General features: G+C 34.5%; 1 protein-coding gene across 1 annotated transcript in view; it reads right to left on the reverse strand.

The window, feature by feature from the left end:
• ADAMTS5 (ADAM metallopeptidase with thrombospondin type 1 motif 5) overlaps positions 1–24,880 on the reverse strand; it is a 95,021-nt gene that overhangs the window by 38,309 nt on the left and 31,832 nt on the right. Inside the window, exon 3 of the mRNA XM_072614927.1 lies at positions 14,536–14,703. Coding sequence (XP_072471028.1) covers positions 14,536–14,703 — 168 coding nt within the window. The remainder of the gene's footprint in view (positions 1–14,535; positions 14,704–24,880) is intronic.

A 24,880-nucleotide genomic window follows, 5' to 3' on the forward strand; every position in this document is an offset into this window, starting at 1 on the left:
ACCAATCTGTATGTCAGACAGCTGCAGTGTTGGTTGGTGTTGCCGAACTACTTTTTTTCTCTATTTTGTTGTTCTTTGTTATAGTGGAAGGGAAAGGAAGATATTTTGAAATGAAGTTAATGTAAAAAATGATACAAATAAAAATGGATTAAAAAGAAAGTAACAGAGAGAAAAAACTAAGTTGCCAAAAGATGGATTATAACACAACATTAAAAGATGTCAATGTTCTTCTCTTAGAGCTCCATAAATCCAACATAAAGCTAAATGAAAAGGACAATATAGAATTGTAGACTGTTGAACAAATTAGATTTGAATGACTTATGGTGACTTCTAAATGGAATTTTTAAAGAATACACTTATATTTCAGAATTCAATGGTAGCTTTATTTTTTTAAATGAACAACTAATATACCTTAAGGGAATCATAACAATGTATAAACCATAGAAACAACAAATAATCATGTTAAGAAAATAATAACGGTGAGAAAGCAAGCCAAAGTTGCAACCAAAGCAGTTGGATGAAAAATTATCTCTGAAAAAAATAATAAAGTAGAAAAAAAGAAGATCAACGAACTTAATCATAAAGACTAGGTAACAGAAAAATTAAAATTCCTAAAACAAGTATAAAACCAAATAAAATATATAAACAAATATAAAATAAATCTCTAAAACTAAAAAGAGAAATTTTAAAATCAAAATGTGATAGAACTAATAGACAAAACTAAACTTTCCAAAGAAAACCAAAATCAATAAACCATTAGTTAATGTAATGAAGAAAAAGAGAGAATATCAAATTATCAAAATAAAAAATGAACAAGAAAAATTTGTAGCAAGTAGACAGAAAACATGAAGAATTATCAGGAGCAATGCCTTGCACATTTTAAGCACTTAAATGCTTGTTGACTGACCAAAAAAATGACACGCAAACATATGCCAATAACAATTGGAATTCTAATGAAGCAGAAGTATATCAATAAAATGTTAAAATATCAAAACTGATCAATAAATAGAGGTCTTGGTCCATATCAGAAAAACTAATCAGTTAAACAAGGATAGGAGAAAATCCTGAGCCAGATGGAATTGCAGTTAAATTCTATCAATATTTAAAGAGAGTCTCATTCTTCGTCTAGTCTTTGCTGCATTTGATACTGCGTACCTATTAGGCACTTTCTTCTCCCTGGCTTTTCATAACACTGTTTTCTCTTAACTGTCTTCTTGCCGGTCTGACCACTCTTCAATTTCTTTTGCTTGACTATCCAGGACTCTGTCCTGAACCTTCTTCTCTCTTGAAAACCTCTCTCTGAATAATATCAAGTCCATGGATTCAACTATAACCTTTATACAATTGACTTACAGATCTTTATATCCAGCCCAAGCATCTCATCTGTATTCCAGTACAGTATTAGCAACTCTCTATTGGATATTTCTAACCAAATGCCTCAGAGGCATCTCAAATTCAACAAGTCTAAAACAGAATTCATTATCTATACCCACAATCCCATGCCAAAAACCTTCTTTAACTTCTCTATTTTTGTTGGGGGTATTACTGTCCTTTTGAGCATCCAGGTTTGCAAAGAATTTTGCAAACAAAATTGTGTGCAAACAATTCCCTCTCCTTCACCAATCATATTTAATCAATTGTCAAATCTTGCTTAATCATCCTTCCTAATTGTTCTCTCTACTAGCACAGTAACCACTTTTTTTCAGGTGAATTCTCCCTTTTCTCCATTTTTCTCCATTTTCTCTCCCTTTCTAGTCTATCCTCCATACAACTGCCATGTCACTTTTCTGTTCAAGAAGTTCCAATGGCTTTCTCTTCCATCTAGGATAAGTTATAAACTTTGGTTTGACTTTTAAAGACCTTTGTAATTTGTTACCAGCCCTGCTGTTCAAATTTACTCTGCTTTAACTCCTCTTACATATATACCTTCCAGTCAAATTGTCCTACTTTCCGTTTCTAGTATGAAACATTCTATGTCCTACCACTATGCCTTTGCATAGGCTATGCCCCTTGTCTGGAATGTTCTGCCTCCTTGTCTCTACCTCATGGAAACCTTGGCATTCCTTAAGGCACAGATCAGGCATGTATCATCTCCAACAGGAAGCTTATCTTGGTATTGTCAGTTTCTAATTTCTCCTCCAAATTACTTTGACTCTATTTGTATATATTATTTAATTTTCTGTGGATACATTATTACTCTCCCATAGAATATGAGGGCAAGGGATTTTTAAAATTTATTTTTGTATTTCCACTGCCTAGCACTGTATCTGTCACATTGTTTTTATTCAGTCATTCCGTCGTAGCCCCATATGGGGTTTTCTTGGCAAAGAGACTGGAATGATTTGCCATTTTCTTCTCCAGTAAATTTAGGTAAGTAGAGGTTAAGGGATTTGCCCAGGGTTACACAGTTAATGAGTGTCTGAGACCACATTTGAACTCAGGTCTTCCTGACTCCAGACCTAGTACTTTACGCACTGAGCCATCTAGCTACCTCAATAATGAGACAGAAGGTGCTCACCCAAACTTCTTTTATGGAAGAAATATTATTCTATTTCCAACGCAGGGAAAAGCAAAGGAAAGGAAACTGTAGACCAATTTCAGTAATACATACTGATGCAAAAGAAACTGAAATACATAAATAAAGTCATTGTAAGAGGATTGCAGTGATATGTCCAGAAAATAATTCACTACCACCAATTACAATTCATAACAAGGATGTAAGGTTGGTAAAACAGGGGGAAACGTTTAGGAAAACCTTCAGAATAACTGATATAAGAAAAAATCCAACACATTAAAACACAATAATATTAGAAAACATCAATGTTATTCTTTCAGGGCTACATAAATCTAACAAAAATAAACAAGAAGGATAATACAGCATTGATTATATGGACTATTTAACAAATCTGATTTGAGGGACCTTGTGGTGACATCTAAATGGAAATTTTTAAGAACAAATATATATCTTAGAAACTAGTCATTTATTTTAAAAAAAAACAACCTTGAAAAGCATCATCCTATAAGGGTGACTCCTTCATATAATAATGACAGTGATAGCATTTATATAAGTGCTTTAAGATTGCAAAGAGCCTCAAATATTTTTTCTCATTTGATTCTAGTAACAACTCTATAAGGCAGATCTTACTATTATCCTTATTCTTCAGAGAAAGGAACTGAGGCTGAAAGCTTGATTGACTTGTTCATAGTCATGTAGTTAGTGAGTGTCTGAGGGAGGATTTGAACTGAAGTCTTACTGACTCCACGCCCAGTATTGTATCTGTTATACCATGTAAACGTCTAATGTGATCAAAAGCAAATATCTCAAACCAAGGGCTAGCATTATTTGCAAAGGAAAAATACTAGTTGCTTTGCCTCTACAAAAAGGATAAAGAAAAGATGTCCCTTCTCTCCATTAACATATAACATAGTTCTAGAAATTCTAGAATATAAGCTATAGAAATTAGAAAATATAAGAAATAGAAATAGGACATGACAAATTTAACTATATGTAAACATCAGGAAAAAAGAAACAAAAAAGGAACTGCATTCCCAACACCTCCCAAATGTCTGGGAGTTAACCTTCTAAGATGAAAGGAAGGTAACTACAGAATACTCTTTGCAGATATAAAGGAAGAAAGATACTGTGTCAATATAATAAAGCAACAATGCTATTTAAAAGAATTTGTATATTTCTAGCAGTCAAATGACCAATGAGATGCTTTATAGAACTAGATAAATGATTAATATAATTCATCCGGAAGAATGAAAGAAACAGAATTTCAAGGGAAATATTGAAAGTGCCATAGTATTACCATAATATTACATTATATTATAATGTGGCAATGGTTAAGATTATTTGTTATAGGTTAAAATTTTTTAAAAAGCAAATCAGTGGAAAAGAATATCCAGCAGTTGAAAAATCTGATATCAAAAATTACTTTGGGGAATAATTACCTATTTGACAAGAACTACTAGGAAAAATAGAAAATAATTTGATAGAAATTAGTCCTAGCCTGGCATCTAATTCCAATTATCATACTGAATTCCAAATTAATTCATAACCTGAATGTGACAGGTGACATGATTAAATAAATTGGTGGAGTTAGGAAGAAGGTACCCTTCACAACTGTGGCTAGGGGAAGAATTCCCAACAGAACAAGGACTAGATATAACAATAAATGCCAAAATAGACAATTTGAATTACATCAATTCAAAAGCTTTTATACTAACAAAAATCAAATATATAGGGAGATAGTTGAGTGAGAAAACAAATCTTTGCATCAAATATCACTGATAAAAATTCATTATACAAAAAATACACATAATTGGCACAAATATAGGGTGCTCCAGTTTTAGTTAAATTTTCAATAGCTTAAATTGCACTCCGACTTTTGGGACACCCTGTATATTCTTTTTTTCAATACATAGGTGGTCAAAGGGTATGAATGAGCAGTTTTCAAAAGAAGAACTGAAACTATAAATGATCATATGAAAATACACTCTAATTCTCAAACTAGGTATCTTATAGATATCTAAAACTCAATATATTCAAAACTAAACTCATTACCTTTTCTACCAAACCTTCCTCTCTTCCTAACTTTCCTATTACTATTGAGGCTACTACCTACCCTCCTCTCAGTCACCGAGGCTCACAATCTAGGTGTTGTCCATGCAACTCCTTGCTCTCTCTCATCCAAGTTTTCAGTGGTTTACCAAGGCCTGTTTATTCTCCCTTCATAACATCTCACATGTGCTCTCCTTCTCTCCCTTGAACTGCTACTACCCTGGTATAATCTGTCAGTAAACATTTATTAAGTGCCTACTATGTGCCAGGCACTGTACTAAATGCAGAAGATTCAAATTGGAAAAAGAAAGACAGTTCCTGTGTTTAAGATTCTTAAAAATCTAATGGGAAAAGACAACTCAAGAAAGAGTGGTGGGAAGATGAAGAAGTCCCACCAGTAGCCAGGTGGAAAATAAAGAAATGTACGCCCTCATCATCTCATGTTTGGACTACTGCAATAACATGCTGATTGATCTGACCCACCTGTCAAAGTGGTCATCCTAAAGCACAGGTCTGACCATGTCATCCCTCCTGTTCAATAAACTCCAGTGGATCTCTATCACCAATCCTCTATTTGGCATTTGACATTTTTCATATAACTTGTCTTTCTAGCTTTTACATACTTTACACACTCCTGTGTATTCCATGATCCAGTGATGCTGGCTTCCATGCTCTTCCCTCACCCAAAATACTCTACTTCCAACTCTGAGGATTTCTGCTGGTATGGTTCCCCATGTTTGGAAAGTTATTCTTCCACCTTCTGACTTCCCTGGCTCCCCTCAGGTTCCAGCTAAAATTTCACTTTCTACAAGAAGCCTAGACCTGATCTCCGTTAATTCTAGTGTCTTCCCTTTGTCCATTATTTCCAATTTATCAAGTATTTATCTTGTTTGTACATAATTACTTGTATGTTGTTTCTCCCATTAGATTGTGAAGTCCTTGAGAGAAGGGACTATTATGTATATCATGTATACTTGGCATTGTGCTTAGCACATAGGAGGCACTTAACAAATGTTCATTGATTGAGATTCTCAAATCATTAATAGTGAAAAAAATTTTTTTTGAGATTTCACATCAGATTCCACAAGTTAGTAAAGATGACCAAAAAGGGAGAATAGTTTCTCAGGGGTTGTGGGAACTATGGGAATAGGCACACTAACAAATTTTTGGTCCAATGCGTTGGTTCAGTTATTCTGGTTATCAATTTGGAAATTATGCAATAAAAGTGAGTGTTCTTGCCCTTTAACCTTTTGATCCCATTACTGGGACTACAGCCTAAAGAAGTCAAAGACAGAAACAAGTGCTAAAATGTTCATAGTACTACCTTTTGTGATAGCAAAGAACTGGAAACAAACGGACTTCCCATCAATTAGGAAATGATTGGGAAAAAAATAAAAAAAACAACAACTGTGTTATATGAATGTAAGAAAATGCTATTGAGTAGGAAGAAATGATCCCTGAATAACTGAAAGAAACATGGGAAGACTTGTATGAGCTAACACAGGATAGAACAAGTGAAACCAAAAGAACGATATACAGAACAACTATGTAAATTAAGATATCAGATCGTTAAAAGAAAGTTAAACTCCAAGCCACCCAAAAACCAATATTAATCCTGGAGATTATATAATGAAGTAGACTTCCCTAAAACCAGTAGAAAAAATGGGATACTGGAGCAGGATTTTTTATAACTTGTCAGATTTAGTCATTGTATTAAGCTAAGAGTCAAGTATCTGCCTTCAATAAAGGAAGGCATTAGGAGGAGGCTAAGGGAAGTGGTGTCAGTTAAGCCTGGAGGTATCAGAATGGTGATGAGACTAGAAGTGATGAGTTTATCCCAGGAGGGGCAGTTTGTTCCTTGAAGCTGAAAGCAGGTAGAACCAGCATACATAAAATGGAGTGGCTTACTAGGTCACAATGAAGTGGCTTAACAAGAGTTTGCATCAGTTTATCTCAAGTTTCGTATTGAGGTACTATTTCCTTTTTATAGCTTTTTTAAAGCATAGAACTTTCAGACCTTTTTCTTCTTCTAAGCTGATCTTGTAACTAAATAAAAAACAATCAAGTAGAAATATACCCCACATAGTCACCAAGCTTGACAATATAAACAAAATTCTGACCTAAAAGGCTCCCACTTCTCTCTAAAGAGTAAGGTGTTATATTTCATTATTTTTTTTCAATATCAAATTATTGGTTGGCTTGTCAATTGCTCAGATATTGCCTTTCGTTTCCTTATGTTGATTAGTGATAAAAAGTAAATAACTTGTGAGTGAGAATCTAAAGGTGATGAGAGCTGGAGAGATGGGGTACAGGAACTCCAAGTCTGGAATTCCCTGCGTGGGCCATCTGAAGAAGAATTCATGGACTCAAGCATTCTTGAGGTCAAGGTAAAGATTTATTATGCTTTTCAGCAGGCAAGAGTTCTTAGGGAACCTGCAATCTTAGAGGGATACAGGTAAAGTTTATGTAGGATATTCTATAGTAAGACATGTGCCAAATATGCTAATTAGATGATTCAGGGCAGGATTAGGGAGTGGTTAGTTCTTAAAGGAACATTCACTTTTAGTATCTACTGTGCAAGTTTTTTACCCAGAGTTCATTGGGAAATAGCCCAAGGAGGGTGCCACATGGAGGTGTGGTGCGAGACCTGAACCGTAAATCAATTAACAGTCAGGGTTGACTAAGGAATACCAGGCTGTTCTCGTCAATGTCTTGTTAGATAAGACAATTGTAAGGGAGTATATGTATGTCTAAGTCTAGGATACACATGATTAGTTAATGAGTAGTAAATGTCATTATGATCCAGTACACAGCCAGTTTAGTCAGGACACAGCTGGTTCTGACTAATAAGTTCTATCGTTTCAGCTGGCTACTGTATCAGGAAGAGAGAAAGAAGTTTTGCTGGGGCAAGCTGTCCTTGAACTGGGCAGAAACTGTGTGGTATAGTGTTCTGAGGCTAAAGAGAAATGTGATTTTTGAAGAAAAATGTGATTTTAGAATTGGAGTCCAAACACATGCACCCAAGCACCCCACTAATGCGTTTCATTTGAATAAGGTAAATGAACTTTGGTGCATGGATATTATGACCTGTTAAATTCTAGCTAAGGTTCATTTATCATTAAAATTGTTTTAATGGATCTAAGGGTATAAATATTTTTACACATAAATTCATCAATAAAGTAGAATATTCTTGTTTCATTTTAGAAATTAGTTAAAGAGAACTGTGAATAGAAACATCAGGAATACTTATGTCACTTTAAAATTTAAGACCATTGTATTGTGTAATATACCTTATTTAAAATAGTCAGTTGCATTCTACGATCCCTATTCTTAGAAGTCATTCTGAATCTAGCTCATTAAAGATAGCTAGTCTTCAAAATTAAGACTAAATATTAAAACTATACACAAATAAATATAAAGTAATAGAAGACTATCTCCTTTCTATTACCACAACCAAAACAAGGAAGAATTATATAATCTGAATTTTTAAAACTAGAAAAAATGATCTATACAGTTAATTTGATAACTGGCCATTTAAATATTATAGATGTGTTGTGATTAACAAAATTGAGATTTCATCAATGGCAAGGAATAAAGTATTATCTCCCTGAACATGTGAACTGAAAGATGTTTTTTTAAAAAAAGTAATAAATCTCAGGGGAGTGTGCAGTGATTCAGGGCTTTATCTGAAAATAACATCTGGAGGATTTCACCACTAATAGGGGATCCTCCCTCCATTTGTTCTTTTTTATGATACTTCATTTTCCTTTTTCCTCCCTTGTGTGTTTTATTTTAAAATAAGCTTTCAAATTAAATTTTTTAATCATGAAAGTTCTTCTTTTTCCTTTTCTTCCTTCTCACACTCCCACTGAAATAGCAAGAAAAGAATCCTACTACAAACAACTTCATATAGTTGAAAAAAGATTCCTGTATTATTTATGTCTCCTCCAACCAAAATGTCTTCATCTACACTTCATCTGAATGAATCAATCACCTCTCTATCCACATGCAGTTAGCACATTTCATCATGAGTCCTCTGGAATTCTGGTTGGTCATTGAATTGAACAGAATTCCCAAGATTTGAAAATTGTTTGTCTTCTGGTTCTTCTCAGTTCTCGGTCAGCATTTCTTACTGCACATGTTCCTTCATATTTATGTATAACAACTTGTTCATCCATTTCCTAATGTGCATAATGGACACCCATTCAATTTCTAAGTCTTTGCTACTGGAAAAAAAAGGAGCTGCTATAACTGCTTTTTGAACATATGGATCCTTTTCTCTTTCTTTCATCTTTCTGGGTCACAGATTTAGCTGTGGTATCATAATGTCAAAAGGTGTTCACAGTTTAATATCATTTTGGTCATGGTTTCAACTTTCCAGAATGGCTAGATCAGCTCACAGTTCCAATAACAGTATATTAATGTACTTGGTTTTTCGCCAGCATTTGTCATTTGCCTTATTTATCATCTATGCCAAGAGGTGGAGTATAAGGAAGAACTTCAGAGTAATTTTAATATGTATCTCTTTATGTATTCATAATTTAGAACTTTTTCCATATGATTATTGATAGCTTAGATTTCTTCCTCTGATAACTGCTTATTCACATACTTTGACCATCTATCAATTGGAGAATGGCTCTTATTTTTATAAATTGAATTAGTTCCCTATATATTTTAGAAATGAGACCTTTATCTGAGAAACTTGCTGCAAAGGTTTCCCCCCGCTTATCCACCTCTCTTTTCATTTTAGTTTCATAGCTGTGGTTTAAACAAAAACTATTTTGATCTAATCAAAACTATTCATTTTACTTCCTGTGAACTTCTTTATCTCGTTTGGTCATGGACTTTTCTCTTATCCATAGATCTGACAGGTAATTTCCTTGTTCCTTCTCTAGTTTGATTGCTATCTCTCTCTTCATGTCTAAATCAAGTACCCATTTGGAGATTATATCCAGTGTGAGATGTTGGTATACCCAGTTTCTGCCAGATTGCTATCCAGTTATTTCAACAGTTACTAAATGCTGAATTCTTACATCAGTAGCTGGAATCTCTGAGTTTATACAACACAAATCTTCTGTGCTCATTTGCTTCTATAAGTTGTGCACCAAATGTGTTCCACTGATCAAACCCCTTATTTCTTACCAAATTGTTTTGATAATTGTTGCTTTGTAATAGAGTTTGAGATCTAGTACTGCTAGGACCTCTTCCTTACCACTTTTTTTTAAAAATTATTTTCTTTGAAATTCTTAATTTTGTATTCATCCAGATAAATTTTATTATTTTTTTCTAGCTCTACAAAGTAATAATTTGATAGTTTCACTGCTATGGCACTGAATAAGCTAATTTAGGTAACACTGTCATTTTTGTTACACTGACTCAGTCTTCATACGAGAAATTTATATTTCTCCAATTATTTAATCTGTCTATTTTTGAAATGGGTACTTTGCAATTGTATTCTTATAGTTTCTGATATCTTGGTAGGTAGACACTAAAGTATTTTATACTTCATACAATTATTTTAAATGAAATTTAAATTCTATTCTTGCTTTCTGGATTTTGTTGGTAATACATAATCATCCAATAAACATTAAATGCATAAACAGAAATGTTGATGATTTGTATGTGTATATTTTAAAATCTTGCAACTTTGTTGAAGTTGTTAAATATTTTGTAGTTGACTCTCTAGAGTTCTCAAAATAAGCTATCACATAATCAGCAAAAACATTATCATTTTTACCACAAATTCTTTTTTTCTTCTTGTTTCTAGAGCTAACGCTATTATCTCACTATTGAATAGTTACGGTGATAATGATCACCTTTGCTTTATGCCTGATTTTACTGAAAAGACCTCTAATTTATCCTCATTACATATAATACAGGCTCTAATTTTAAATAAGTTTTTGAAGAGGGCCATTAACATCATGAGGTGATATCTTGACTTGATCATGAATTGGAATAAAGTGAGCCAGAGCTGCACAAAGTTGTCAGCCTCACTCTTCAACTTATCAAACTCCAGTTGCAAAACAGAAGTCAAGATGACTTATGATGGCCCAGGATGAAGTGGATGACCTTGGCATCTTCAATGTCTGACCAAGCTGTAAGTGCTCCACAGAGCCTGGTTTAGCTGCCTCCATGGTCAATGGAAAAAACTGTGCTCATGTACCCATTCCAGCAGAGGAAGTCTTCACATGCTTGAGATAGCCAGTCCCCTAATTCATTGGTGGGTTTCAGGCCTTTGGTTACTCTCAACCTGGTTTAGCCTATCTGTCACAATGGTTTTTACTGGGGTATGGCTGTGCATGCTACAGCATCTTTACTCATAATAAGAAAAAATCCATTTATTTTTGTCTTGTAATTGAAAAAAAATAGAAATGGGTGTTGTATCTTCTCAAAAGTATTTCTTTTGCCTCCTTGATGTTTGCTGGTTTTGTTACTAATATGGTCAATTATATTTATAGTTTCCCTGATATTGAATCAACTTTGTATTCCTTACATAATTCTGACCTGGTCATAGTGTATAACTTTGCTACATTGCTGTAGTTTCTGTGCCAATAGTTCATGTAAAATTTTTGCATTAATATTAGGTTATATTAATCTGTAGTTTTCTTTCTCTGCTTTGATTTTCCTTGTTTTAGGTATCAAGTCTATTTGTATTGTAGAAGGAATTTGGCATGACAGCTGTTCATTTTTTTCAAATAATTTACATAATATTGTAATTAAGTGTTCTTTGAATGTTTTATAGAATTCACTTATAAATTCGTCTGATAACAGAATTTTTTTTTCAGGGGGAAAGAAAAAAGAAAAAACCAGAGCCTTATTTATGGTTTGTTCAACTTTTTCTGAGATTGGATTGTTTTCTATTTTTTCTTCTCCTACTTTGGACATTTTATATTTTCATAAATATTCATTGTTTTCATTTAGATTATCATTTTAATTGACATATATTAATATGACATAATTGACATATATGGTCAAAATAGTCTCTGATTGTTCCTTTTATTTCTGCTTCATTGTTTGTGAATTCACCTTTTTCATTTTTTATCCTGGTAATTTGATTTTCTTCTTTTCTTTTCTAATCAAGTTAGCCTATTGAACTAAAAAAAAAACTTAGCTCCTAGTTTTATTAGTTTTATTAATTCAGTGTGAAGTGGGGTTTTTTTTTTGCTTTCAATTTTATTATTTCTTTGATGTTCAGCATTTCTATTTTGGTTTTTAATTTATTGGCTTTCTTTTTCTTTAGTTGTATGCAGTTTGTTGATCTGCTCTTTCTTTCAATGATGAAAATATTTAGTGGAGAACATTTTTCCCTAGATTGCTTTGGCTATATCCCCAAAAATTTAATATGTTTTCTCATTGTTGTAATTATCTTTAATGAAATTATTAATTGTTTCAATAATTTTCTTATCCATTCATTCTTTAGGATCAAGTTTATTCTTCAGTTAATCTCAAATCTTTGCTTTAGAAGTCCTTCATTGCATATAATTTTATTACATTATGGTCTATAAAATAAATGTGTTTAAATTTTCTACTCTCCGGCACTGTCATGAGTTTTTTATGTGCTAATATATGGTCAGATTTTTGTGTAGGTGCATGCATAGCTGACAAATAGGTATATGCTTTTATTCCCATTCAATTTTTATAGGTTTGTCACATGTAACTTTTTAAAAATTCTATTCACTTCTTTCTTTTCTATTGTTCATTTCTTTGTTAGATCTATTTAGCTCCAAAAGGGTATGTTGAGGATTACTATTATAGTTTCCCTGTAACTCATTTAGCTTTTCCTTTAGGAATTGAGATGCTACATTATTTGGTTTACAAATGTCCAGTGTTATTAATTCCTTGTCTATGATCCCTTACAGGAAAATGGAATTCCCCTATTTATCTTTTTTTATTAACTCTATGTTTGCTTTGTCTAAGATCATGATTGATTTCCCTGCTTTTTAAAAAATTACGCTAACGCACAATAGTCTTTGCTCCAGGCTTTTGTTTTAACTCCATGTAAATCTCTTATGTAAATGTATCAATGTTTCAATTGTGTTTCTTTAAACCACATGTTGTTGGATTCTTTGGTATTCACAGTAATTATTGTTCATTGGATCTTTCTCTCCATCATTCTTTCATACTTTTATTGTATGAATAGGGTTTCTCTTCTTTGAAGCCCACAAGATTTTTTCATAAGTCATTTTGAAAAAGAAAATCTCCCATTTTATTTTTCTTAGGTAGAGGGCAGGAAAGAAGTTAATTCACCAACCTACATGTACACCTGTAGATGGTTTCCTTACTAGAGTTAAACCATTCTGATAGCTGATCATAGATGGGTCAGAGAAGCCAAATTAATTGTTTCCTATCTGTTTTATAATATGTGATAAATCAGTCACATCAGTAACAAGGTATTCTCAGATTTTAGATAGTATGCTTAGATTTTTCCAAAGTATTTGACAAAGCTTCTAATGCCATTATTATGGACTAGATGGTAGAAAAAATGGAGAGTTATTGAGATGATCATCAGTTACCCAACTTCAGTAAAGGAAATGATAAGATGCTTATCCCTGATTAACTTATTAGGTGAGAACCTATTTCTTTTCTTCAGTAGGTATGAAAAATCCCCTCTCTTTTCCCCATCTCTTTGAATAAATAAAAAAACATAGGTAAGACAATAAATCTGCTCTAATTTAGTAAGCTCTGGAACCTTAAAGATTTAAGCAAGTGAAGTTTCACTGCTACTTAATCCCTGAGAAATAATTGATTCCTCTCAGAGTCCCAGGCCCTGCCTTGATCTTTGTCTCTTCCCTCCTTCCTTCCTGCTACTTCCTTGACTAGACTAGGGCCTTGTAAACTCTGGAAGTCTGGAGGATACCTCATTTTCCCATTGGTTTCCTACACAGTCACTGGACCAGATCAGCAGATCAGGAGCCAAGGACATACTAGATGTAGATTCAAGGCACTACAAAGAGCTGATAGAGAAAATCTTCATCACGCCTAGGGGAACATCTTGAGGACTCCAGCAAATGCTGCATGTGTACTCCAAGTTTAATTCTTCTTTCTCCTGGACTTGGTATGTATTTGAGGGAGAGTATGTTACAGACTTTTTGGGGGAAAGAGTAGGAGAATATTTTTTTATGATGTTCTTACTATACTAGCTTAGTAAATACCTCTTTTTAAAGCTAATTAATCTGGTTGATTAATTGATATTGAATGATGATTATAAACAGAAGTCCACAGGTGGGAACTTGAGCTATATAGCATTAGAAAAAATATCCGACACCCTTTCAAAGGTACCCTTTGAGTCATAAGGGGACCTAATTGCCAGACTTTGGGGATTCTATTTATTAGTGTGGGTAGGAGTTGGGATAGTAGCTTCAGAGCATGTGCTATAATGGAAAGATGTGGGCTAAGTGACAAGTATAGTTAAGTGGAATCAGAGCTGTTGAGAGACCGTACCCAAAACCTAGTTATTGATCAGCTTAGACTTCAGTTCAGTTTAGTGAATATATATGAAGTACCTCACTGGAATTCTTCAAACAGAGACTGAATGACCGAATCACTTATCTGTGATTCTATGTAATGGATTATTGCTTAGATATAGGTCTCTAATAGATTTCCCATTAGATATGTAGCTTCCCTACATGGTCTTTAAGGTCCTTAACTACTTTTAGTTTGTGCAATTCTCTGATATCTGCAAAGAATCTCAAAGCAAAACAATGCTAAAGATGAGAATAAAATCCAGGCTTTCAATGTAATATTGAGGTATTTACTGATTCCCTACACATTTTCCAATCCAAAAGGAAAATTATCATTGTATAACTAGCGAGGTTAGTATTTCCTGTTCCTCTATTATCCTCTATTGTAATGATTAACTGAAGTTGAATTTATTGAAAACTTCAAATTACATGGATATAAAGTAATACAATGCTCATGAGAAACTAAATGGTTTGATTTTTATATACAGTTTGAACTGAAACAACACATACCATGACCATCATCCAGGAATTCTGTGATGGTTGCTGATGTACATTTGGACCAGGGTTTGGAAGCATCAATGCTAGTTAGGATAGAAGACATTAAGCGTTTATCTTCCATGGAGCCATAGTTGTCTTCACAAAATTTGGAATCATCATGAGATAGTCCAAGGAGGTGTCCTATGAAAATAAAAAAATAATAAATTCAATTTATAGATGCTGAAAGTACAAGAAATAATAGGTGATAAAAAAAAAGACTTGAGCACTTGAGTTAGAAGGTCTGGATACAAATCCAAATTCTGCACTTTCCAGTTTTGATTCTGATTCTCTGTCTACTCATCTGAAAAACTCAGACTAACAATGTTAGGGCTATCTCCCTTACAGATTAGTCAATAAAAATGAACCAAAATTTATTTGAGATACTCTTCAAAGGTAAGTTATCATTACTGGTTTTCCATGATACTTAAGGTACACAGAGCTAGTCCAATAACACAATCTTATAATAGCCATCATAAAAATTAACACAACACAGATTCTGATATTTCAAGGAATTACAGTGCTATAAAAAACTCAATTCTAATCAATAACCTGGATAGCAGATTTGATAGAAACTCTGAAAATATGTAGCATCCATTACTATAGCAATATTGATTGATTTTCCTGAAAATCCTAACTCATAATTCTTACTATTGTTCACTGAAAGGAAGAAGATACTTTGGACTTTGAATTTGGACTCTCATGTTTATGTACATGAAGGGCAAAGCACTGGGCTCAATGAATGAAAGAAGCCACAAGCCTAAAAAAACAGCCTGCAATTCTTAAAACAATTGAAAAATGACATATGAGTTGTTTCTTTAACTTGTTAAATCATCATCCTTCCTTCCTTCCTTTCTTCCTTCCTTCCTTTCTTCCTTCCTTCCTTCCTTCCTTCCTTCCTTCCTTCCTTCCTTCCTTCCTTCCTTCCTTCCTTCCTTCCTTCCTTCTTTCCTTTCTGATTCTTCTGTAGACTGCCAGGGATCACACTCCTTGCATCTCCTTCCATCTCCTGAGCTGGCAATCTGGCTGTTTAAGGGCCACATAGGGATAGGCTGATCTTGGCCAACCAATGGCAAGCTATGGTTCTAAAAACATCAAGATTGAATAAAAATTTAAACCTCATAATGGGATAATAAAAAATATAAGTCCTCTTGTATATTTTCTTTAAAACTTTAACACATTTTAAATGCCCCTTATTTTCCATTATCATATCAACTGGACTTGGAGGTGGGACAGCAGGGAATCAATTCATCAACTAATTGAGGTACCTGGACCACCTGCACCTCTCCCTTCTCTCCCCTCCCCAAAGTAGCTTTAATTCAACCAAACTATCTGGTGGTATAGTGTCTAAATACCATATTTCAACTATAGTCACTTTTCCAGATACAACTTACCATTAAAGATTTAGTTCCAATAGTAATGCCTTCCCTTCCCATCAAACAAAATCCATTACCATTGATAGTAAGGGGAAAAGGGGTTCTATAACGTATATATATATATATAAAACAATAATTATGCCATTAGAAAGAAATTTTCTCAGTTTAGTGTATAGTTTCATATTTTACCTCTGAAGTATTTTCAATTAAAATCTCATTAACCGGAGGGAAGTTCTATACAAATTAATGAAAAGTCTGAATTATAGATTTTTTTAAAGATGTAGTTCTATGAAGGGCGTCCTTTAGTAAGTACTTAAAAATCATTTGATATTAGCAATGTGTATTCAACTTCTATTATGAAGTCCACTAAAACAACTTCTGTCTAAAACCTGTTTAACAGAGGGTCTTATCTGTATTATTAACACTGGGGGCTGAGCTATCCTGACTGGGGAAAGCCCACTATAGCTCTAGACCCCTGATCATGCTTCACCCTGATCATCTTTCTGCTTTGATGCCATAGGCATAATACCCTCTTTCCTACTTTCTACCTCTTGTTCTGGGAACAGTGAACACTTCTGGAAGGGATACAACAGATGAATGTCTTATTGCACTACTCACCGTACTTGTCACTTTCTAGATCAAAATATCCTTCCCAAGCATAATTCTCCAATATGTTTTCTCTCTCTTGAAAGCAACTTTCTTGAGAGAAGGGACTGATATTCATTTTTATTTGTATCCCTAGCATTTCATATAGGACTTGGCACACTTGTTGTTTGGTTGTTCAGTAATGTCCAACTCATGTGACCCCATGTGCGCCAGACCTTTGTATCCTCCACCATCTCTCAATGTCTCTCCAAGTTCATGTTTGCTATTTTCATGATACTATCTATCCATCTCATCTTTTGCTGTCCCCTTTTCTTTTTGCCTTTAATCTTTCTCAATATCAGGGTCTTTTCAAATGAGTTCTGTCTTCTCATTATATGGCCAAAGTATTTAAGCTTCACGTTCAGTATTTGACCTTTCAGTGATGTGAAGGGGTTTATGATTTTCATATTAATCTATATGATATGTGTAATGAACACATTAATAATTTAGATTTTCAGAGCTACTATTTCACCAGCAAATTCTGGTTTGGGAGTTAGAGACTCACAATGCAACTCAGAGTTATCAATCACTCTGACATTCCTGTGTTTGTACTGTGCCGATGAAAGTTAAGTGAAGCAAATTAAGGAATGTAGAACCTGTTCCTGTCACAGAACTCTGGTCCTGTATCCCACCAAGTAATGACCCTAAGACTTGAAATAATCAACAACTGTATCTGCAGGACTCAAGAACACTTGAATCATCCAGAACTCATGGACTTGTCATGGGAAACCGCTCAGAACCTAGAAATGATTGTGCTGTAATCCACCACCCCCACCTTCCCACTTGTGATTTATGTATATAAACTGTGCCTTCATTCCAGCATGTGGAACCCTTCTTCTCAGGAGAACTACAAAAGTGTGCAGACTGCATTCCCCAATCTGAAAGTAATTAATTAAATCGCTTTTTGATTCCTGGCGCTCCTGTCTCTGGCGGGTTTGTGCAGTTTCAGCTATTCACAGATTGGAGATCAGTCCTGTTGGGACTACATTTAAAATTCTGTTAACAGTGAATAGCCTGATTTATTTTTTTTAAGTACTGACTGATTCCCTTGCTGTCCAAGGAACTCTCAAAAACCTTCTCCAGCACCACAGTTTGAAAGTGTTGATTCATAGAAAGTGCTAAATGAATGCTTTTTCATTCACTCATAAACCATAAATAGTGTAACTACAAAGGTCAAACCTAAAAATATCTGGATATAAAATTAGGTTATAACTTAATTAAAAACAATTATTAAGAATTGTGCCAGGCACTGTGCTAAACATTGGTTATAAGAAGAAAGATAAAAAAAGCACTCTCTGCTCTCTAGGACCTCACAAACCAATGAAGGAGATAATATGTAAATAACTAGGTGTTAGCAAGAAATTTACAGTCAAAGGGAGATAGTCTCAGAGGGGAAGGCATTAACAGTTGAAGATACCGGAAAAAGTATAATATAGAACACAGAGACTTGAGGGAAGGTAGGGAAACTAAAAGGTAAAAGATACAGGGAAGGAGAGAGAGCTTTTTCAAGTATTGGGGAGAAGCTGGGGGGAGTGGGATGGCAGCCAACACATACAGATGAAAAATGAAGCATTATGCTGAGAGCAGAAAATACGCCACTGTACCTGGATTTTAGAATGTGTGAAGGAGAGAAAAATAAGACAACAGGAGGGCACTAGATCATTAAGAGCTTTACATGTCAAACTGAGGACTTCATGTTTGATCCCAGAGGCAATAGGAAGCTACTAGAGTTTATCGAGTAGAGGAGTTATATGTATGGCTCTTAGTTTAGTTTTGATGTTGTAAAGAAATGAATCAATCTTGAGTCACTGAACATTTAACAACAGAGGAAGTTTCCTTTGCCCTAACATAGCAAGGATATTCAGCAAGAATACTGGGGCACATAGCTTCTCTGGACATCTCTATTTGGAAACTCATCTGGTCAGTCAGTCAAAAGCCATAGTGACTTGCAAGGTCTTGAGCCACATTTCAGAGACCCAGAACCCATATGGTTTAAGGTTTTTATTGTCCCTAAGTCAGGAAGCTACATCCAAGAAGCTGGAATCGATCAGATTTTGTGCGAGAAGGAAGCTTTACCAGAGAATTACTAGGGAAGATGGAACCAGAAGAAATTGTGTGGGGTTTGTGTATGGTAAGAAAGCTGTGTCAGGGTAAAGGAAACTGCATCAGGAAACTGTTGTCATACCATAGGAGTGATGTAGTTAGACCTACGCTTTTGGAATACCACCATGGCAGCAGATTGGAGGATGGTTTGGAGGGAGGAGACATTTGTGGCAGGGAGATCTACTGGTAGGCCATTGTTATAGTTGAGATGAGAGGTGATGAAAGCTTGAAGTAGGGTGGCAGTTGTGTAAGTGGAAGTATATATATAATATATATGTGTGTATGTATATACACATATATATGAGAGATGTTGTGAAGGCAACAATAATGAGATTTGGCAGTGGATTGGACATGTGGGATGAGAGTAAAGTGTAGAGGATGGAACCAGCTTAACGTCTTGGGCAACTAGTAGGATGGTAGAGATTTGGAAGAGGAAAATATTGGGTATGCGTGTGGAGAGTTTGAGATGTTTATGGAACATGTGTTTTAAGATGTCTAATGAGCAATTGGTGATTTAGGATTTTAGTTCTATAGACATATTATACATATGTGTGTATACATGGCATATAGATAGATAGATGGATATAGAGATCTCTTGAACTCACCAGAACTGATGAGATCACCAACTGAATTAAAATAGAGCAAAAAGAGAAGAGAACACAGGACAGAGTCCTGGGTACACCTTCACATCAGTGAAGATTCAGTAAAGGAGACTGAAAAGGCAGAGAGACAGGAGAACAAATAGAGGACTGTATCACAAAAAAACCTAGAAAGAGTTTCCAGGAAAAGATGATGGTCATTATCAAATGCTATAGAGAGGTCAAGGGCAGGATCAACAAAAGATCATTAAATTTGGTATTTAAGAGATTTTTGGTAATTTTGGAGATATAAATTTTAGTTGAACAATGAGGTTGGAATTCAGATTGCAGAGGGCTTATAATAGAGGACTTTAAACTTTTTTGTGTCATGGACCCCTTTAGCTATGAAGCATATGGACACCTGAACAAAATAATGTTTTTAAATGCACAAAATGAAATATGTAGGATTAGAAGAATTATAATTAATGTCTAATCATATTGAGAAAGCTATCAAAATGTTAAAAAGAGGAACAAGTTCATGGACTCCAGATTAAAACCTCTGAATAAGAAGAAAAAGTGGAGAGGAAATGAAGACAGTGTAAATCAGGTTTTTTTGCTTTTATACTGACACTACTAGATTGTAAAGTACTTGGGGACATCGACAGTCTTTTACTTTCTTTGTATCTCTAGGGTTTAGCACATAGTAGGCAATTAATAAAAACTTACAGACTTGACTTGGTCATGGAGCACAACTTAGGAAGGGAGAATAGACATGAGGCAGTGGGACTGATAGGATCAATTGATGAAATCAAGACCACATCAGGAAGGCATAGGAAACCATTCATGCTGAAGTGGTTGTAGGAAAATGTACAGTAGGGCATTGTTGGTATAGCTGTGAATTGATACAACCCCTTTGGAAAGCAATTTACAATTCTTTCAAAAAACATCCATACCCTTTGACCAAGAGTCTCCACTACACAGCTTATACTCCCATACACATTAAAATATTTATAGCAACATCTTGCCCTGTAGTAAAGAATTAGAAACAAAGTAGACACCCATTGACTGGAGAATGGTTTAAAAAGCTTCATGAATTCCATTAATTTCTATAAAACATTGCTATGTTATAAGAAATTATGAATGTGATGAATATGAAGAAGCATAAAAAGACCTACATGAACTGATGCAGAAACCAGAGCTAAGAAAATAGCATACACAATAACTTAATCCCAACGGAAATAGAAAGAAACACACATAAATCAAAAATGAATACTGCAGATTTACAAAGAAGATTCATGGTTCCAAAGAAGAAAAATGAGAAGACATTCCCAATAGCACCTCCTTGCAGAGGTGGGAAGTTCACAGGGCTAGTCCATTGCATGCATTTTCAGAAATTTCTGATATATTGATCATTAATACTGATCTTTTTCCTTAAAAATATTATGTGCTGAGTAAAAGCAGAAAATCAGCTGAATTCTCCCAACATTCTCTTTCAAAAAAACTTTTAAATAACACATCAAATAATATTTGGATTGGCAAAGCCAATAAAATGTCAGGGTAAGACATTTTTCTAGTGTAAGATAATTTAGGAGGGTGGCAAGAGAGATCTGTGACACCAGGGTGGAAGCCTATCTGGAGCACATGCATGCAGCAGCTGACCTTGAAGGCAACTGCAGCAACAGCAGCAGCTTTGGAGCTCTCAGCCTGCAGATGGTAAGCAGGATGGACAACTGGTCAGAAAGAAGTTAAAAGCAACCCTTTGTTGCCACTTACTATAACTGGCACTGATTGGCATCCCTATTGCCCATAAGCAATTCTGGGTCACAGTTTCAGGATGGAGAGGAATTCTTATGCTCATTCACAAGGGCACAAGACCATGGTCAAAGTTTCTTAGGCAAAGAGGAGCACCAGCATTTTGTGGCTACAGGGGAGAAAGGGTCCTTCCTGAGTAAAGACCAGAAGACAGACAAGGAAAGCAAGGAGCATAGCTCTCTCCACATCACACTGCCACAACCTCTGAATATTTGCAGACCCCAAGATCTAGCTTTGAAAACAACAGTATAAAAAAGCCCAAAGCTTGGCATAAACCCACTACCAGGTAAACAGAATCTAACCTTAACAAAAAGTTCAAAGTCAAGAAATAGGTTGGAAAAAATGAGCAAATAACAACAACAAAAAAAGAACTTGACCATAAAAAGCTATTATGGTGGCAGGAAGTTCCAAGATACAAATTCCTAAAATAACAACATGCAAACAGCTACACCTAAAGCAGTAAGGAAAAATGCTAATTGGACCAGAACCCAATAAGAATTTCTGGAAGAGTTAATGGAAGAGATGAGTGGTAGAAAAGAAACTTGGAAAAGAAATGAGAGTGATGCAAGAAAATTATGAATTACCAGCTTAGTAAAAGAGGCACAAAAATACTGAAGGAAATAATAACTTAAAAATAGAATTGGCCTATTGCCCTTTTTTCCATTGAAGAAAAGAACTCCTTAAAAAACAACATAAGCCAAATGGAAAAGGAAGTACCAAAATTCACTGGAGAAAACAACTCCTCCAAAAGCATATTTGGCCAAAAGAAAAAAAAGTTCAATGAAGAAAATAACTCCTTAAAAATTAGAATTGTGCAAGTGGAAGTCAATGACTCCATAAGACATCAAGAAACAAAACAAATTCAAAAGAATGAAAGAATTAGAACAACATGTGAAACTCTCATTGCAAAACAACTGACCTGGAAAATGGATTAAAGAGAGAATTTAAGAATTATTGATATAAGAAAAAACAAGAGCCTAGATATCATATTTCAAGAAATTGTCCAGGAAAACTGCCCTACTTTCTTAGATACAGAGGGTAAAATAGAAATTGAAAGAATCCATTGATCACTCCTAAAAAGAGATCCCAAAATGAAAACTCTCAGGAATATTATAGCCAAATTCCAGAGCTCCCAAGTCAAGGAGAAAATACTTCAAACAGACAGAAAGTAATCATTTGAATACTGTGGAATATAGCCAGGAGCACACAAGATTTAGCACTTTCCACATTAAAGGAATAGAAAGCTTGGAATATGATATTCCAGAAAGCAAAGGAGTTAGAATTGTAACCAAGGATAACTACATAGTAAAACTGAGTATAATCCTTCAGGGATGGGTGTGGGAATGGGACTGGATATTTAATGAAATAGAGGACTTTCAAGCATTCCTGATGAAGAGAGGTGAATAGAAAATTTGACATTCAAAGACAAATTTAAGAGAAACACATAAAGGTAAATATGAAAGAGAAATCATAAGGAACTTAATATATTTAAACTGTTTACATTCCTACATGGGACAATAATACTTAAAACTCCTAAGAACTTTATCCTTATTTGTTAGGAGGTCTACATAAATAGAGGGCATGAGTGTGAATTGATTATGTTGGGATTGGTCTTCAAAAAAAATGAAAGAGTGAGAAAGAGGATGCATTGGAGGGGGGAGGAAGAAGTAGAATGAGAAATTTTTTCTCACATAAAAGAGGCATGCAAGGAAGAGCTTTTATGGTGGAGGGGAGAATGGGGGAGTAAGCAATACTTCAACTTCATTGATTCAAAAAGGTAAGACTGCATATACACACTCGGTTGGGTATAGAAATCTATTTGACTCAATAGGGAAATAGGAGGGGAAGGGGATAAGAGATATGATGGGGTGTGATAAAATGGAGGAAGGATTAAAGAAGGTGATGGTCAGACACAAAACAGACTTTTGAGGAGGGACAGAATAAAAAGAGAGAAAGATAGACACATACAGCATTAAAATAAAGGTTTGGAGCAGAATCTATTGTGCTTTGGCTGAAGTAAAATAAAGGCAAGGGTAGTAAACATGACCTTGGACAAAATGTAAGCAAAAATAAACCTAATTAAAAGACATAATAATGGAAGGTACACTTTGTTAAAAGATACCATAGACAAAGAAATAATACCAAAAAATTTTTACAAGTTTCTCTGATAAATGTCTCATTTCTCAAATATATGGGAAACTGATTCATATATTTATATAAAAATAAGAGCCATTCCCCAATTGAAAAATGGTCAAAGTCAGTTTTCAGAAGAAGAAATCAAAGATATCTATAGTCATATGAAAAAAAATTGCTCTAAATCATTATTGATTAGAGAAATACAAACTGAAATAACTCTGAGATACCACCTGACACCTATCACATTGGCTAATATGACTGAAAAGGAAATTGACAAATGTTGGAGGGCATGTGCAAAAGTTGGGAAACTAATACACTCTTGGTAGAGTTGTGAACTGATACAACCATTCTGGAGAGCAATTTGGAACAATGCCAAAGGACTATAGGATAGTGCATCCTCTCTGATTTATTAATACCACTACTAGTTCTGTACCCCAAAGAGATCAAAAAGGGAAAAGAACCTCTATGTAAAAAATATTTGTGACAGTTTTTTTTATGGTGGTAAAGAACTGGAAATTGAGGAGATATTCATCAACTGGGAAAAGGCTGAACAAGTTGTGTCATATGACTATGATCAAATACTATTGTGTTATAAGAAATAATGGGGAGGGGGTTAGAAAAAATATGGAAAGACCCATATGAACCAATGCAAAGTGAAGTGAGAAGAAATGGAAGATCATTGTGCACAGTAACAGGAATGTTCTAATGATGATCAACTCTGAAAGATGTGGCTACTCCGATCAATACAATGATCCAAATGACTCATGTTATCCACCTCCAGAGAGAGAACTGAGAGTGCAAATTGGAATATAATTTTCTCACTTTATTTTTGTTGCTTTTTTGCCAGATGGCTAATATGGAAATATGTTTTGCATAATTTTACATTATAATTGATCCTATTTTACTTGCCTTCTCAGTAGGTATGGGAAGGGTGAGAGAAAGAATTTGGAATTCAAAATTTAAAAAGAAAAAATGTTGAAAATAATAATAAATTATTTTTTGAAAGAAAAGATGTTATTTTTAATATAGGATGCCTCTTGGGAAGGGGAGAGAAAGAGATACTGGGGAAAATTATGGTTAATATTTAAAAGGACATGAAAATTTATTTTTAAAAAAAGAATCACGTAATTCCTGAGGAATCAAAATGTGGGGCAAAGGAAAAGAGTGTGCAAATAGGATTTAGCGTATCATCAAGAAGTCTTGTAAAGAGACCACTCAAGAAATGCAACATTTGAAAAGGAAGTGAGCTAATCCTCAGCTAAAACAAATAATAACAGATAGTTTGTGTGCTGAACTCACATAAAGTTAAAAGATCTAACAGTCTTCCCACTTTTTGTATGGTGTCCTATGGGTGATGTAGGAGAGAACAAGGAAAGAGATCCATAGAATGTGTAAGGACGGAATGCAATTACACCACTGGATGGAATGTGCCCAATGACAATACCAGAAATCTAGTGACTTGTTGAAAGGTGACTGCTGATAAGTCATGACAGACTTGTCTATGTGTATTTTTTAAAATGTTTTCAATAGGAAGGTAAATAAATATAAGAAATCATATAAATAGCATAACACAGTTATTAAGTGGCATTAACCACAATGTTGAGATTTGGTTTTGTTTGCTCTTGATAGCAAGTGAGGGTTCAAAGGTTAACTTTACATGCTACTATAATA

Source organism: Notamacropus eugenii, chromosome 5, assembly GCF_028372415.1.
Source record: "Notamacropus eugenii isolate mMacEug1 chromosome 5, mMacEug1.pri_v2, whole genome shotgun sequence".
NCBI classification, from domain to species: domain Eukaryota; kingdom Metazoa; phylum Chordata; class Mammalia; order Diprotodontia; family Macropodidae; genus Notamacropus; species Notamacropus eugenii.